This window comes from Onychomys torridus, chromosome 3, assembly GCF_903995425.1.
Source record: "Onychomys torridus chromosome 3, mOncTor1.1, whole genome shotgun sequence".
NCBI classification, from domain to species: domain Eukaryota; kingdom Metazoa; phylum Chordata; class Mammalia; order Rodentia; family Cricetidae; genus Onychomys; species Onychomys torridus.
This window is the reverse complement of record NC_050445.1, coordinates 109,841,555-109,858,956: the sequence shown is the minus strand read 5'-3', so window position 1 is coordinate 109,858,956 and position 17,402 is coordinate 109,841,555. Positions and strand designations below refer to the sequence as shown.

General features: G+C 48.5%; 1 protein-coding gene across 1 annotated transcript; it reads right to left on the bottom strand.

Annotated features, from left to right (window-relative positions):
* Positions 1–1,179: 1,179 nt before the first annotated feature.
* Positions 1,180–17,401, bottom strand: LOC118580106 (serine/threonine-protein kinase hal4-like). The gene is given in 4 exon segments (XM_036181903.1): positions 1,180–1,263; positions 1,265–2,123; positions 15,807–16,252; positions 16,682–17,401. Coding segments are annotated over 4 exon segments (2,109 nt in total).
* Between the last annotated feature and the right edge of the window lies 1 nt (position 17,402).

The following is a 17,402-nucleotide window of genomic DNA, read 5'->3' as shown; positions in this document are numbered from 1 at the left end:
CATGGTCCCTTCCTGGGTCTTGGTGGCTTCATGGATGATGGCCTCATCCTGGGTCATGGTCCCTTCCTGGGTCTTGGTGGCTTCATGATGATGGCCTCATCCTGGGTCATGGTCCCTTCCTGGGTCTTGGTGGCTTCATGGATGATGGCCTCATCCTGGGTCATGGTCCCTTCCTGGGTCATGGTCGCTGAATGGGGAATGGCCTCATCCTGGGTTTTGGTGGCTTCATGGATGATGGCCTCATCCTGGGTCATGGTCCCTTCCTGGGTCTTGGTGGCTTCATGGATGATGGCCTCATCCTGGGTCATGGTCCCTTCCTGGGTCTTGGTGGCTTCATGGATGATGGCCTCATCCTGGGTCATGGTCCCTTCCTGGGTCATGGTCGCTGCATGGGTGATGGCCTCATCCTGGGTCATGGTCCCGTCGACTGGGTCTTGGTGGCTTCATGGATGATGGCCTCATCCTGGGTCATGGTCCCTTCCTGGGTCTTGGTGACTTCATGGGTGATGGTCTCATCCTGGTCATGGTCCCTTCCTGGGTCTTAGTGGCTTCATGGGTGATGGCCTCATCCTGGTTCATGGTCTCTTCCTGCAATGTATCCCAAGGGGAGGAGCCTGTGGGGGTGAAATACTGAGATGCCTCCTGGGAGCTGCAGAGTTCCTCCTGGGAGCTGCAAGAGGACACGTTGTTGTCTGTGTCACCTGTACTCTCACTCTGGTGTGGCCTAGGAGAGGAGGTGTCCAGAAAGAGAGGTGGCTGGACACTGGCCATGTGGCTGCTGAATGACCCGATCTCCGTCTGTGTGAAATACTCAGTGATTTCCAGGTTGCTGCCCACGAGGGAATCAGCCACAGGACAGCCCAGATGGGGTAGGTGGGGAGGGTGGGTCTTCTTTGGCTGGCAGCACAAGGCAGCAGACATGCTGTGCCTTGTGCCACCCTGCCTGGCACTCTTCTCCTCTTTCTCATTGGTCTTGGGTGGCAAGGTGAAGGTGGGGCAGAGCAGGCTTGGTAGCTCTCCCTAAGCACACAGGGAAAGTGTGAAGATCTGCCAGGTTGAGGACAAGGCCTGACTGCATGGCTCTCATGGGTTTCTCCTGGTGATGGAAGCAGTCTCCCCCGGGTGACTGGTGCTGTAGAATTAGGTAAGTGGCCATCACCTGGTTGTATTTCTGGTCTCTCAGAGACTCAGTGATTTCCTCAGATTTATACCCCATGACTGCCATGGGCCTGACAATGCCAGGGCTCGGGGTGCCTGGTAGAGAATGTGGGGAAGTAGGTGGTAAACAAGCCTCACTGTTCCTGACCATGGGGTGCCTCATGATTTGGCCTATGGTGAGCCTCCTGTAAGGGTTTATAATCAGCAGTTTCAAGATGAGATCTCGAATATCAACGGAAACATGGGGAGGCACCCTGAAGTTTGCAGTTAGGATCTGCTGTATCACCCTCACAGCAGAGTAAGCTTTGAAGGGAAAGCGCCCAGTCACCATGAAGAAGAGGAGCACACCTAAACTCCAAATATCAGTGGTGCGGCCATCATATGCCTCCTTTCCAAAGAGTTCCGGAGCACAGTAATTTAGAGTGCCACAAAACCCACTAAGCTTCTGCCCAGGGATGACCTTAGCAGAGATCCCGAAATCACAGAGCTTGGCATTACCCCTGTGGTCGAGGAGGATGTTATCGGCCTTTATGTCTCTGTGGATGATAAATTTATCATGGCAATACTGCACTGCATGCAGTATCTGAGTAAACAGCCTTCGAGCCTCGCTCTCCTCTAAGGACCCCAGTTCCAGGACGTGATGCAGCAGGTCTCCCTCGGACGCATGCTCCATCACCAGGTAGGTGGTCTCTCTGGTCTGGACCACATGAAACAATTTAATTATGTTGGGATGGGCAAGGGATTTCATGATGTTGATTTCACTCTTGATAAGCGAGGCATACTTCTGATTTCTACAAATTTTTACAGCCACACAGGATACAGTGGGGATATGAAAGGCCAGTTTGACCTCTGAAAACTGTCCTTGGCCCAGGGTCATCATCATCTTATACTCAGCAGTGAAGGTCTCCTCAGTAGAGCAGTGGGCCTCCCTGCCCTGCTCCATGGTCAGGTCCTCGTTGATATGGCTAGAACCAAACTCTCAACGGGAAATTTAAACAGTCCCAGTCAGGCCCATGAGACTGTTTATCAATACGAATTCCTACATCGAAAAGGAAAAGAAAGTCAGAGATACTTCAGACAACCTAACAGGGACTCAATGCTCAGGAAGAGAAGAAAGCACCTTCCCAAGCATCAGACAGCACAAGAAGACAGAGATCCAGTGGGTAGGAATCAGCAAGAAACAGAGAATAAAAAAAGGGTCACAGAAGCTAAGAGCTGCTTCTTGGGAAGGATAATCAGCCTCTGACCCAAGCTCAGCACTCACTGAGAGAGAAGGCACTAATAAAATCAGAGGCAAGAGCAGTTGATAAGACAACAGACACCCCCAAACCTGAGTACCTGGGTGGGGAGATGGCTCAGGAGTTCATAAGACCTGTATGTGGTCCTCAGGACCCAGGTCAGGTGGCTCACAACTGTCCTAACCTAGATCCTACACCTCTGGCCTCTGAAGGCATCCATAAATATGTGTGCATGTGCTCATGTGAGGACACATGAACACTCACAGGCACTATAGATAAAATAGTGATAAAAGTCTTTTTGTATTATTTCTTTTCTATGACCTAGAAGGTCAGAAGAGGGCATCAGATGCCCTAGAAGTGGAGTTTCAGGCAGTTATGATGTGTCATGGGAGTGCTGGGAGGCAAACCTAGGTCTTCTGCAAGAACAGTACATGCTCCTACCTGCTGGGCCATCTCTCTAACCTACCCCACCCCCAAATTAATCTGGTTTTTTTTTTTTTAAGATTTATTTATTTATTATATGTATTCAGTGAGTGTTCAGCCTGCAGGCCAGAAGAGGGCACCAGAACTCTTATTGTAGATGGTTGTGAGCCACCATCTCACAGTTCAGTTGCTGGGAACTGAACTCAGGACCTCTGGAAGAACAGCCAGTGCTCTTAACCTCTGAGCCATCTCTCCAGCCCCCATTTAATCTGTTTTTTAAACCCACAGGGTCATTCTTGTTGATTGGAAAATGTGCATGAAATTTAGAAACTTCTAGATAAAAATTCAACTTGAGATGAGATGGTAAACAACAAGATTGAAATATTTATGAAAAAAGACTGCACAGAAAAGCCCAGGACCAGGCACTTGCTCATGAGTCATTCTAGCCCCTAAAGAATAAATGTCACAAAATAGAAAGGACTAAACAGTTCCAAATTCATTCATGCCAAAGCCAGAAAAGGACACTATTAAGAAAAAAAAAAAAAGGCTGTTTCCATAATGAACATGGACTTGAAAGTCCTTAATAATAGTACTAACACTTCTCACCAAATTCCACAACACATTAATAAGGCCATACTTGATGGTTAAAACATACTCGCAAGGATTGCTCTGCATGCTTAGAGGACAAACAACACAATATAGAAACAGAATGAAGGGCAAGAGTGCCACAGTCAACCCATGGGAAGCCATACAGGATGCAACTGGGGCTCTCAACAAGGACAGACTGGAGCAGATGCTTTACAGGGAAAGCCAGTCCTTTAAATGTACCACTTGTTTCCTCTCCTATGTGGGACTGGGGAGCAGGAGGGGATTGTCAACTGAAAAAGGGGCTTCTAGGAAAGAGGAGCAGGAAGAGGGAGAAGAAAGCATAACAGCACAGGTTAATAACATGATTAATGTGATCAAAATACATTACGGGTGTTCCTGTGATTGTCATAACTAAATTGCTTATGTGTGCCATATTCCGTACCAAGAAAAGGCTTTAAACAGGAGAAATAAACCAAGGAAAACATGATGAAAATAAGTGCAGAGGTAAAGAGAAAGACAGAAGGGCTGGAGAGATGATTTAGTCTCAGAGCACCTCCTGCTCTTTCATAGAAACCCCAGTTAGGTACCCAACAGCCACATGGTGGCTCACAACCACCTGTTCCTTGAGTTTCAGCTAATCTGTCTCCCTCTTGTGACCTCCACAGGTACCAGGCTAGTGGTGCACAGACATACATGGAGACAAAATACTCATACCCATAAAATAAAAATATCAAAATATTCTTCCTCAGTAAACATAGCCTAAAAATGAATAAAAACTGGTGGACAGTGGTGGTACATGCCTTTATTCCCAGCTCTCAGGAGGCAGAGGCAGAGGCAGAGGCAGGCAGATCTCTGAGTTCAAGGAGAGTCTGGTTTACAGATTGAGTTCCAGGAAGGCCAGTGCTACACAGAGAAACCCTGTCTTGAATTACCCACACACACCAAAAACTATAGAAATTTAAATAAAAGATAATAACATGAAAAAGTAAGTGCAAAAGTAAAGAAAGCCAATAGACAAATTCACTGAGAACAAGAAACCAAATAAAGTCAACAAACTTGGAGAGAAACTCACAATATCGGGGTCCTAAAGCTCCCGAAAATCCAAGTAGACTGTTTCTTTCACCAACGCAGAAGACCACCTCTCTCCAACCAACCAACAGCTCCTGCACTGGAAGGACAGGAGGCAGTCTCAGCCAGAGCTGTGAGTGCACAGGTGTCTCTCATTGTGACATCACAGCAAGACATGGACCAATGAGGGCTCGGCACAGCTCACTGGTCTGGCCAGTGGGGCAGTAGGGGCCTGAGGAGCCTGGTTACACTCAAATAACTGTCCCCAATGTTGCCCAGTGACCCACCTCTTCCTGCTAGGCCCACTTTCGGAGGTCCAAAAATTCCCCAAATGGTGTCACCTGGTGGGATTCTTTGTGGGGCATTGACACCCAAACCTTAACAAGGACCCTTCCACTTTAATAATCAAACAAGGAGTCATAAGAAAGACAGCGGCTCCAGAGCACTGGCCCTGCCTCGGTTACAGACTGATATTGTCCCCTAGTAGGTGGAGAGTGTTTTGCTCTTCATTTGGACCCTAGCCTTCCGTGACAAGTTTGTAATCACTCATCATGTCACACTCAAAGAATTCAACTTATTCTCTTTAAATTAAGATTTATGGGTCCTATAGGATGACAGCTCCTGACTACATTGGGATGTTGTGATAAAATACTGTGTTCCATGGCACCCCAGGACCTAGGACTAACATCTGTGGGGCTGAGAGAAAGTTGACACCATTTGTCACATGGTCCCCATTGTTCCTGAGATTTCTCCCCAAAGTCCACGATCCCAGAAGACAGTGACCTGATATGTTCAAAATGACCAAGAAAGTGCTTGTCATCCAGAACCCTAGAGACAACATGAGAAGGAGATGGAGGCCTATCCTGGCATCCGAAAGCCTTCTGCTCTCCAACAAAATGCCTTAGTTTGTCCCTTATAAACAACAGAAATCGGTTGCTTATGTCTCTGGACATTGACAAAGATCAAGATACCAACAGACTGACTGTGTAACAGGGCTGCTTCTAACTCTAATTGGTACTTTGTATGTATTCCCACGTGCTCAAGGAAAAGCATGAGCTCAGTCTCTCAAGCCCCTTTCTAGAGGCCACATGTTCTGCTGTGTGGCAAGTCTTTAGTGCTGTGAGTCCCCAGATCTTAATACTGATGTTTTATGACTGACATTTCAACAGAGACCTGGCAGGTCACAGACACAGACTCACACTTACACACACACACACACACACACACACACACACACACACACACACACCTCACAATTAGACATGATACAACCAGCTGTGTCCAGCCCGAGAGGAGTCCTTCATGGCAACTCATGAACATTATATACGAGCTCAATTTGAACGGCAGGGAATTCTGTTATGGGATATTTGATGGCACTGAGAAACTCAAAGACTGGTAATAAAATTAACGTTGGGTCAGGTGATGGAGCCAGCAACTAGTTGACAGGAATTAGCCATAAAGATAAAGGAGGAACCAGGAATACAGATAGAGAGATGCACAGGAAGGAGGAATCTCATCTCTGATCTGTTTGGCGCCATGACTTTTGACCTGCCAGACTAAGTTAACCACCTATGAGGAGACTTTTCCTAAAGCACAGACACAGTGGATGTCCTTCCTCAAACGCCTTCTACCTAGGCAGGGGTGATGCCCGCCTTTAATCCAGCACTAGGGTGGCAGAGCCACTCTGATTTCTGAATTTGTGGTTAACCTGGTCTACAGAATGAGTTCCAGGACACCAGTGCTACACAGTGATATCTTGTCTTGAAAAACCAACTCCCTCCCCCCAGAAAAAAGAACAAAAAAGGAAAAAGAATCCAATGTGGCCTCTCAGTCCTTGGAGTAGGAGTCCACAAAACATAGAAAGGAAGAGCCTGACATAAAAAGGAAACACTAGAGCCTTGAATGAATGGGCGGAGTTAGTGAGATGAGAGGAATGTGTTCCAAGTTCATGTATATGTATGGGAAGGTCACTGTGAGATTACACACTCAAGATGATGGCTAATATAAACTAATGCATGTTTTTTAATTGTGGAAAAGGATAAATCAAAGTGAAAATGACATAGATCAAGAAAGAATACAAAAATAAAGTGGGAGATTATCAAGAAAAATAAGAGTAAGGACAATCATTCCTGAAACCAATAAGGGAATAAAAAAACAGGAAGCCACAAAAGCAGTGGCCTCAGAAGGGAACTGGGAACTCACTCTGATGAGGTCCCACAGCTGTGCAGAGTCCTCGTGTCGCTCACCAGTGTGGAGATCCACCAACCAACAGCTACCACACTGTATGGACAGAAACCAGCCCTAGTGTGTTCTGCATATGGCCAGATGTGTATCATTCCTCACAATGGCTCCTTGTGACATTGTAGCAAAAGATGCACTAACCATGCCTGGGAAAAAATCATGCTGATTTCTTCAGTTTCTGCACTCCAGAACAGGGAAGACATGGAAACAGGAAAGGCAGGTACCTAGGGCAGTAGGGACCTGAGGAGGCCGGTTACATCCAGTTCTCCCTCATTGCCAGTGACCAAATTCTTCTGGCAAGGCCCCCATTCCTAAGGTCCACACCTTCCCCAAACAGTGACTCCTGTTCAAACACATGATTCTTTGTGGGACATCTGCCATTGAAACCACAGGAAGGAGACTTTCCACTTTAGTATAATAGAAGGGATGGTGGTCATGCCAGCAACAGGCCCCAGAGTGTTGTCCTTCAGTGGGTTGTGGACACTGATATTCAGCTATCAGTGGACAGGCAGCATGGTTCCTCTTCTATTGTTCCCTAACACTTTAAAAACTATCCACTGATAAAGCTCTTCATATACACGCTCCAGAAAGTCAATCCCTTCTCATTAGACTCAGATTATTGAGAAATGAATGGTGGTCTCTGGTTGACGTTGGGAGGCTTTGATGGCTAACCTTGTCAACTTGAGTATTTTAGGAATTAACTGAAACCCAGGCAGTTGGGCACACCTGAGAGGGATTTTCCTTGGCTGAATGATTTGAGGTGGAGACTCCCCCAAATTCTGGATCCTAAGAGTCAGCAGATCCACCCTACGTCTGGGCCACACCTTCAGCTGGCAGAAGGAAGCTTGTACTTTTTCTGTCTGCTTTCCCTCACTCTCACTGGCAAGTTCATCTACTCTGAGCCCTTCCTTGCAAGTTTTAGAACCTACTTCTCTGGACTCCCGTGTGGACTGAAAACTGGAAGCTCTTTAGGATCTTCCTGGGACTCCAGCTCCAGATTGGGTCTGCTAAGTCAGCCAGTGTCTTAGTTATTGTTCTATTGCTGTGAAGAGACACTATGACCAAGGCAGTTTATAAAAGAAAAGCATTTAACTGGGGACATGCTTACAGTTTCAGAGGGTTGGCCCATGACTCTCATGGCAGGGAACATGACAGCAAGCAGGCATGGCACTAAGGCAGTAGTTAAGAGCTTACATCCTGATCTGCAGGACAGGGAGGAGAGAGAGAGAGAGAGAGAGAGAGAGAGAGAGAGAGAGAGAGAGAGAGAGAGAGAGAGAGACTGAGCCTGGCCTGCACTTTTGAATCTCAAAGCCCATCATCCCCAGTGATATACCTCCTCGACCAATGCCACACCTCCTAATCCTTACTAAACAATATCTTGGAACCCAATTCAAAAACTCAAACATATGAGTCCCTCATGGGCACCTGCACTTTCTTCCAAATAATCATTCTTAGTATCCCAGTGAGTTGATAGTTGATATATTGCTGAGTGGTGGTGGTCTTCCCCTCTCCGCCTCTACCCCATTTAATCCTAGCACTTGGGAAGCAGAGGCTGGAGGATCTCTGAGTTCAAGGACAGCCTGGTCTACAGAGATAGTTTCAGGACAGCCAGGGCTACACAGAGACCCTGTCTTGAAAAACAAAAACAAACAAAAAAGTCAACCAGATATATCTATACAGCAAATCATCTTTCCCATAGCCGTGGGTGATGGAGCCATATCCAGGCATTATGTTTTCTTCCTGATCTCCAAAAATTCTTGAGTTTTGGTAAGTTATTAAAAAATAGAAATTGATTACTTGTGCTTTTGGAAGTCAGCCAGTCTAGATTAAGGTACCAGCAGATTGTGGGTGGAGTGAGGGCTGCTTTCTCCATCTACTGTGGTTCTGTGGTGTGTTTTCCCACATGGTTGAGAGAGGAATTGGCAGGTACCAGAGCCTCACAAGTGTGGTTTTGTTAGAAAGTGTCTACTTGAGGCTAATGACACTTAGCCCCCTTTTGTATCTGTTTTAAATAAATACTTTGGAATAAACATGGAATCTAAAAAAAGAGAGGAATTGAATTCAGTCCTTCACGATCTTTTTAAAGACTGCATATTCTAACTCTTCAAAAAATAGGCTCCTGTGAATGTGATGTTTCCCCCTCTAAAGCCCAAATCTCCCTCAAAAGGTCCAGTTCCTCTCTCTCTCTCTCTCTCTCTCTCTCTCTCTCTCTCTCTCTCTCTCTCTGAGACAGGGTTTTTCTGTGTAGCTTTGTGCCTTTCTTGGAACTTGCTTTGTAGACCAGGCTGGTCTGAACTCACAGAGATCAGCTTGGCTCTGCCTCCTGACTTTTGGGATTAAAGGCTTGCGCCACCAACGCCCGGCCAATACCTATGTCTTAATGCTAACCCCAAGCATAGGGAGCCTCTCTAGTCACTATGCAAGGATGTTCCTTATCTTGGAAACCTATCCATAAAACAGCAACCGAGGGAATTCTTAGTCATGGAGGAACTTCTGGAATCTGGATTTCCCAGCATAGTATGGTAGGTAAATTCCTATGTAAGGCCAGAAACTGACACAGGCCATAAACCTCCTAAAACAAGCATATCCCTGCACCTAGTGTTGGCAACCCTGACTCTACTAACCCCTTTCTAGCACTGGGAATCTATTGTTTTAATTTATTTTTATTCTATGTATGTGGTTTGTCAGGTTCAAGGGACACTCCATCTTCCCAAAATCCAGAAGGAACAGTTGGCTCTCTGCAGAGCTGGAGATACGGTGAAAGAGCAGTGCTCGCTCTCCACCACCGAGGCACCCTGCAATACCACGAGACACATTTTCTGCATCAAAACGGTGAAAATGGAGTCCAAGTCAAGTAGCCTCTAACGCTGTGCCCTACGCAAGCACTGGAAAAGGACCAGCCTGGTGTTCCTGTGCACCCAACATTAATCATCCATGAACACAGAGCACTAAAGACAGAAAAAGTGCAGAGTTTTATTATGAAAAATCAGTGTGAGTCTGTTTAAGAGGGTAACAAGGAATTGTGAAGGTAACAACGGGGAAGATCACTCACAAACACAGAACCAGCCATCTGGTTCAAGTTCAATTGTGAACAGCCATCGTCCATTCTGCCGGGAGCAAATGGATCCAGCTGTCTGAATCCACCCCAAAGAAGTGTCAGCTCTGCTTAGACGAGACAGTGTGTAGCTTGACTTGCTTAAGGGGCCCCTTGGCAGTGGGATCAGGATCCTTCCCTGGTGCACGTGCAGGCTCTTTGGAGCCCAGTGCCTGGGGTGGGACACCTCACACAGCCCTGGTGCAGGGGGAGGGCTTGGACCTGCCTCAGGTGAATGAATGTCAGGCTCTAGGGATTCCCCATGGGAGGCCTTGCCTTGTAAGAGGTGGGAATGGGGGAGCTTGCAGAGGAAGGCTGGGGGATGGGAGGAGGGAGGAGAGGGGGGGATTGGTGGTTGGTATGTAAAAATGAATAGAAAATTTCTTAATGAAAAAAAAAATAGGCAGGATACACCCTTTCCCCTTAAGCAATCATTTACGTGGATCAGAAGCCATGCCCATCACCTCAAAGCTAATTGTGGAATGAATTTCCACTACAGATTTCTCACACCATGATGGATGAGGTACTAACACTTGACAGACAAGGCCCACTGAGCCTTAACAGTGGCATGCATACCATCACACAGCTATCCAACACTGAGCTGCCTATAAAGGAGACATGAATGGCACCACCTACACTGGAATTATCGTTCTGCTATACTCTCCTACGCTTACATTTTTAAACAGCCATATTATTTTCAAAAGATAGTCCAAACAGAGAACTGTCAAAAGTTGAAGAAAAGGGAGCATATATAGGTTGAAGACGTGGATTAGTGTGAAGAGTGCACATCTAGGGTGCACACAAACTGGTTTGATCCCCAGTGATACATAAACTTGTGTGACTGAGTGCTGGAGCCAGGAGGCTCAGGATTCAAGGGAACCTATTGCTACATCACTAATTCAATGATGACTTGGGGTATATGATACACTTGTTGAGACAGAAGAGACAGACACATACACAGAAACAAAGAGGAAGGAGTGTGTATTGAAGAGGCAGTGATGAGGCACACCTGTGATCCCAGCCACTGGGGAAGCCGAGGCACACTGCCTCAAATTTAAGGCCAGTACAGGCCACATATTATGAGGTCAGGCAGAGCAACATAAAGACCCTGTCTCAAAACAACCAAAAGCTCATTTAACAATGCCATTTTATTTCCAACGTAGAAAACATATTGCAATGGTTTGGGTGATGGGAGTTAATGCCAGTAGAATTGACCAAGGTGGCCTTTGCTCTGAGTGCAGGGCCATCCTCCTCGGCTTCTGAGAGGCACCTCACCTCATGCTGCAGAGAGGTGAGACATCCAGGTGACCCACAGTGCTGACAAAGCTGGGATCGCCTTGTCAGCCCACCAACTGGAACCTACTCAGCAGTAATAAGAGTCCTCAAAGCTTGGCTTGCTGGGCTCTGTCAACCATAGAGCATCCCGAGAGGACCTACCCAGTGTTCTCAGCAGCATCACCCTGTCTCATTCTCCTAGGTCTTGCTGACTAGGATGCTCCTGCATAGAAGGCCAGGTCTTCCAAAAAGCTACCTGGTTCTTCAAGTAACTGTGTGCTTCTTTATCACTATTTTTACTTCAATGTGTGTGCAGATCACTCACACATTATATGTTTGCACTTGTGTGATTGTACATGTGTGTCCTTGAATACATACACATATATGCTCAAACTTGTATGTATGTAGCACATGTATTCCCTCAAATGTCAATTCACAGATGATGTACACTTTGTGTTTTGGACACAGGCTTTCTCAAGGCCAGCAAGATTGAGGCATCTGAATCAAATGGGGGTGGTGGTGGAGCATGTCTTGGGGGAAAAAAACAAACCCAAAACACAAATCACAACAGCAAAACAAAACAAAAAAGGAGATGCACCTGTCTCCATCTCCAAGTGCTGGGGTGACAAGCTTCAGCAAGCCTGCTCACCCTTTTTCTTGCATCCTGGGGAACGAATTCCTCTCTCACAAGGAAAGCAGGCAGTGCAAAAACAGACAGTCACTGTCCCAGTCCTCTTGTGCTTCTGAATATCGCCCAGGGTGTCCATTTCACACTCTTGACGCTGCCCAGTCATCTAGCCTTATAAACAACAGAGCCAGGCACAGCAGTGTGTGTCTATGCAGTTTCTTCAGGACCATCCACTGGTCAGCAGAGCTATGAAAGGTATTGTGATCCTGTATTATGATGATGGGGAAAAGGAATGAAAGACGGAAGGACAAAATCATGTTAGATGGGTACAGCGGGGCAAGCCTACCCCCACCCCACCCACCAACCCACCCACCCACCCCAATTGTTGGCACCAGGTGAAGCAGGGGCCTCAGCCAACCAGGCGCACCAACACGGAACTGGTGTGGAAGTGCCACAAGGGGGCAGCACAACACCAGAGTTTCTGACAGGTTGCAGGGCCAGCAGCCTTCCTGCCTTTCTTATGCTCTCCAAACCTTCCTCCAGACTGTCCCCCACTGGATCAACAGGGAGCACTACTCACATAGCTCCCCAGTGCCCCCCACAGGATCAACAGGGAGCACTACTCACACAGCTCCCCAGTGCCCCCCACAGGGCCAGCAAGAAGTGCTTGTTGAACAGCTCCCTGGTGCCCTGAACAGGGGATGAACTCAATGCTCAGGCCAATTCCAGATGTGAGTCACAGGGAAAAAGATTACTGCACTGCACATCTAGATGCCCGACTTTCTTCTCTCTATCAGAAAGGTCTGATTCACAGGGAGTAGGTTGTTGTTATGGGCTGCCATGTCACTGTTTTCTCAGATTTGGGCATTAAGATTTGTGGGTAGGGGTTGTTTGCTTTTTCTTTTTTCTTTTTTTCTTTTTTTTTTTTTTTCCTCAAGACAGGGTTTCTCTCTGTAGCTTTGGAGCCTGTCCTGGAACTCGCTTTGTAGACCAGGCTGTCCTCAAACTCACAGAGATCCGCCTGCCTCTGCCTCCCAAGTGCTGGGATTACAGGCGTGTGCCACCACCGCCCAGCATTGTTTGCTTTTAAAATAGTGTGTCATTCCTCCTGGACTGGCCTCCAACTCTCCAAGTTGGAAGATGACCTTGACCACCTGATCCTCTTGTCTCCACCCTCCAATACTGGGATTCTCAGCATGCTCAACCTGGTTTTATTTTTCACTGGACAAGAACCCAGGGACAAGAACCAGTGTGCATGCAAGGCACACGGAACAATACTCCTGTTGTTCACTTTCTGTGTTTTAGAGAGAGAGATCTCACAGGGTCACCAAAGCTAGATGGACCACTGCTCCTTATATAGCCCAGGCTGGCCTTGAGTTTATGGCTCGGCTCCTGTCAGAATCCTGGGATTATAGGCATACACCTTCACACTAGCTCTAGCAACTAGTCTTAAGAAAAATGCACAAACTCCCTGGAAATGGCTAAATGTGAGGGTATGAGATCCCCCGAGGGGTAAGGGGACCAAACCTTCAAGCAGTGGGGGTGAGGCTCCATCCCATAGTGTCCTCAGATGCAGGTCTGGACATGGGCTGGTTGAGGCTTGTGTCTTCCATCCTGTCCCTCGGAGCTGCATAGAGGGTTAGATGAGACCAACTTGAGGGCTGCTAGTCAGAACAGTCCTTCAAAGCTGCCTGGCTACACAGGTGACAGTCCAGGGACTGCTGCATACTGACCTGAGTGACCTTGGGACTGGGACAACCTCCTTTCCCTCCCTCCTGCCCAGATCACAGCTCACCAGCTACAGAAGAGCAGCTTCCGGATACTGCTCATGTTTGTGGCACTCCAAAAGACTCTCAATATAAAGACTGGGCCATCTAGAAAGGTTAAAAGAAAAAAAGAGAGAAGAGAAAATTCAGGGTCAATGGTATAGATCTGTAATTCCATCAGGAGGTCTTCCTCAGCTACATAGTGAGTCCCAGGCTAGCCTGAGCTACAGGTGTGACTCAGTTGGGACAGCTCTTGCCAGGCATGCAGGGGGCCCTGGGTTTGGTCCCCACAACCAAATAAACCAGGCATGGTGGGGAATTCCTGTACTAGATACATTTGGTGGGTGGAGGCAGAGGATTAAAAGTTCAAGGTCATCCACCAGTACATAGATAATTTAAAAACAAAACCCCTCAAACACACTAAGACCAGGTGCACACCTGTATCCCCTCCAATCAGTTGGCTGAGGGCAGGAGGGTGGCCAGTCCTTGGCAACCCAGACTACAGACAGAAAACCAGAGTCAAGAGGAGAGAAAAAAATGAGAGGATTCCTCATTAGAGGGGACTGAGAGTTATGCCACCGTGGGGCTTAAGAGTCACGTGCTTTGGCAAAGAGAAGGAAAGGCCATGAGTATAAGGAATGGACAGCAGTGAGGGGTATGGGAAAGGACAGGGCTGGAGAATTCTGCACAAAGAGTGCTTTCCCAGAGTTGTTGTCGGGGGGTTGGGAAGCATGGGATCTGGGGTGCTCTTCTCACCCCAGAGTGGAATAAGATTCCCTGTTTTCAGATTGAGCACATTACAGTGTCTGTCCTAAGAGCTCAGTGTTGCTCAGAGGACCGAGCAGATAGACAGATGTGTTCTCTTAGTGCTGGAACACTGTCTAGACACGCTGTTGGACACAGAAGCCAGCGGAGCATGATTATCATTCCAGGACCCTTGTTTTCATGTCGCACAGACTTTTCTGTGTCTCAAGCTGTGGCATGTTGGCACCGTCTAAGGAGAAAGAACACACAAGATGAGACCTTATCAATGTGAGTGTGGAATGGGTAAGGGAGGCTTCCTGGAAGCTTGCTCAAAGGATGGGAAAAAGGCTGCTTACCTGTGCAAGAACAAGCGACCTTACAGATATGCCCCTCTGAGTGCAGACTTGGGCTGGCACGAGGCAGAGCCCACAGCAAGTTGCTGCCACCTCAAAAGGGTTTCTGGTTCCATCCATATCATGGTACCTATCACTCCCTCACAATGTGGCACGTGGTGGTGAGTGTGGAATCCAGTTCCCAATGGGAATGGTGGCCTTGAAGGAGCAAGCATGGAAAGGAAGCAGGTGAGTAACTAGAGGGCAGAATTGGTGGAGGGAGAAGACTCAGCCGGCCCTGGAGTCACTCCCCAGTAGAGATTGTTCCAAGCTTTGCTCTGAGTCGGGTCTGAGGACTCAAGCAATGTAACTTGCTGTGATGACTTTTGGGGGTTCTTGCAAAAGGTTTACAGGAGGCTACCCTCTAGAGGAGTCCTACAGGGCTGCTTGCAGGCCACATCCTCAACCTGGGAACCCATCTTGGGGCAGATGGGACAGCCTGACTAGAAATACTCTCCCTGGGGAGAGAAGTCTTACCTCATGGAGAAGACCATGTTCTCTGCCCAGAAACAGGGAGCAAAGGACAGTCACTACCCAGAGGGCAATCTCTGATGTTTAGCCAGGCAGGGGGAGAGGACAAGGGGCTAATTTTCCACAAGACAGCTGAGGGCCCTTTTGCATCTCAACCCTCCCCTCTGAGCAAGACCCTGAGGATAGTTTGTCCTTCCTGCCTGCCATTTTACCTGGAGAGATCCACACTGGGATGGACAGCTCTTCCTCTGCAGGAGGGGCCTGTGTCCACACTGCCTCCTGGACATCTGGTCTGGCTCCCAGTGGGGCTGTCCGATTCTCAGCCAGACCGGTCCCCAACCCGTGGCTCACAAGCCATTGAGCTGGGGCTTGACCTCTTCAGGACTTCAAAGCAGAAAGACACAGGAAGGAGACTCTTAGTGGCTTTGGAACACACAGGACTTACTGTGCTGGCCTGCAGTGCCTAAGTCCCCCACTGGTCCTCCATGGGATCTTTGCCTTCTGTGGTCTTGCCCCGCCCCTGCTCTCCCTGCTCTCATCAGCATCTCTGCTGTCCACTTGTAGCTCAACAAGCCTGAGGTCACACTTGAGGGGATTCTCTGGGATTGGTCTCTCTGAAGTGGCAGGTTGTTAAGTTCACAAGTGTGCCACAAGTGGGCACAGGCATCATTTATCACGAAGGACAGAAGAAGCACAAATAAAATGAATAAGTGCACCCACCTGGTTCTAGGGGTGACTCCGTGATTCCTTTTCTTTGGAGCCAGGTTTTTGCAGGAGGTGCGGCCTCTGTTTGCAGGTGGCAGGCAGCAGCAACACAGCTGTCTGAGGCAGTTCATGATTGTTTTCTTGACAACCTTCCAGCTGTGGCGCCTCTGGGTTCGGGAAGAAGCTGGACCTGCATCCTGGGGCTGGCCATGGGTGATGGTCACTTCCTGGGTCATGGCCATATCCAGAGTGATAGCCTCTTCCTGCCTGATGGTTGCTTCCTGGGTCATGGTGGCTTCTGGGGTGATAGTTGCATCCTGAATGACATCCTCATCCTGGGTCATGGTCTGTTCCTGGGTCTTTGTGGCTTCATGGATGATGGCCTCATCCTGGGTCATGGTCCCTTCCTGGGTCTTGGTGGCTTCATGGATGATGGCCTTATCCTGTGTCATGGTCCCTTCCTGGGTCTTGGTGGCTTCATGGATGATGGCCTCATCCTGGGTCATGGTCCCTTCCTGGGTCTTGGTGGCTTCATGGATGATGGCCTCATCCTGGGTCATGGTCCCTTCCTGGGTCATGGTCGCTGAATGGGGAATGGCCTCATCCTGGGTTTTGGTGGCTTCATGGATGATGGCCTCATCCTGGGTCATGGTCCCTTCCTGGGTCTTGGTGGCTTCATGGATGATGGCCTCATCCTGGGTCATGGTCCCTTCCTGGGTCTTGGTGGCTTCATGGATGATGGCCTCATCCTGGGTCATGGTCCCTTCCTGGGTCATGGTCGCTGCATGGGTGATGGCCTCATCCTGGGTCATGGTCCCTTCCTGGGTCTTGGTGGCTTCATGGATGATGGCCTCATCCTGGGTCATGGTCCCTTCCTGGGTCTTGGTGACTTCATGGGTGATGGTCTCATCCTGGGTTATGGTCCCTTCCTGGGTCTTAGTGGCTTCATGGGTGATGGCCTCATCCTGGTTCATGTTCTCTTCCTGCAATGTATCCCAAGGGGAGGAGCCTGTGGGGGTGAAATACTGAGATGCCTCCTGGGAGCTGCAGAGTTCCTCTTGGGGACTGCAGGAGGACACGTTGTTGTCTGTGTCACCTGTACTCTCACTCTGGTGTGGCCTAGGAGAGGAGGTGTCCAGAAAGAGAGGTGGCTGGACACTGGCCATGTGGCTGCTGAATGACCCGATCTCCGTCTGTGTGAAATACTCAGTGATTTCCAGGTTGCTGCCCACGAGGGAATCAGCCACAGGACAGCCCAGATGGGGTAGGTGGGGAGGGTGGGTCTTCTTTGGCTGGCAGCACAAGGCGGCAGACATGCTGTGCCTTGTGCCACCCTGCCTGGCACTCTTCCCCTCTTTCTCATTGGTCTTGGGTGGCAAGGTGAAGGTGGGCAGAGCAGGCTTGGTAGCTCTCCCTAAGCACATAGGGAAAGTGTGAAGATCTGCCAGGTTGAGGACATGGCCTGACTGCATGGCTCTCATGGGTTTCTCCTGGTGATGGAAGCAGTCTCCCCCGGGTGACTGGTGCTGTAGAATTAGGTAAGTGGCCATCACCTGGTTGTATTTTTGGTCTCTCAGAGACTCAGTGATTTCTTCAGATTTATACCCCATG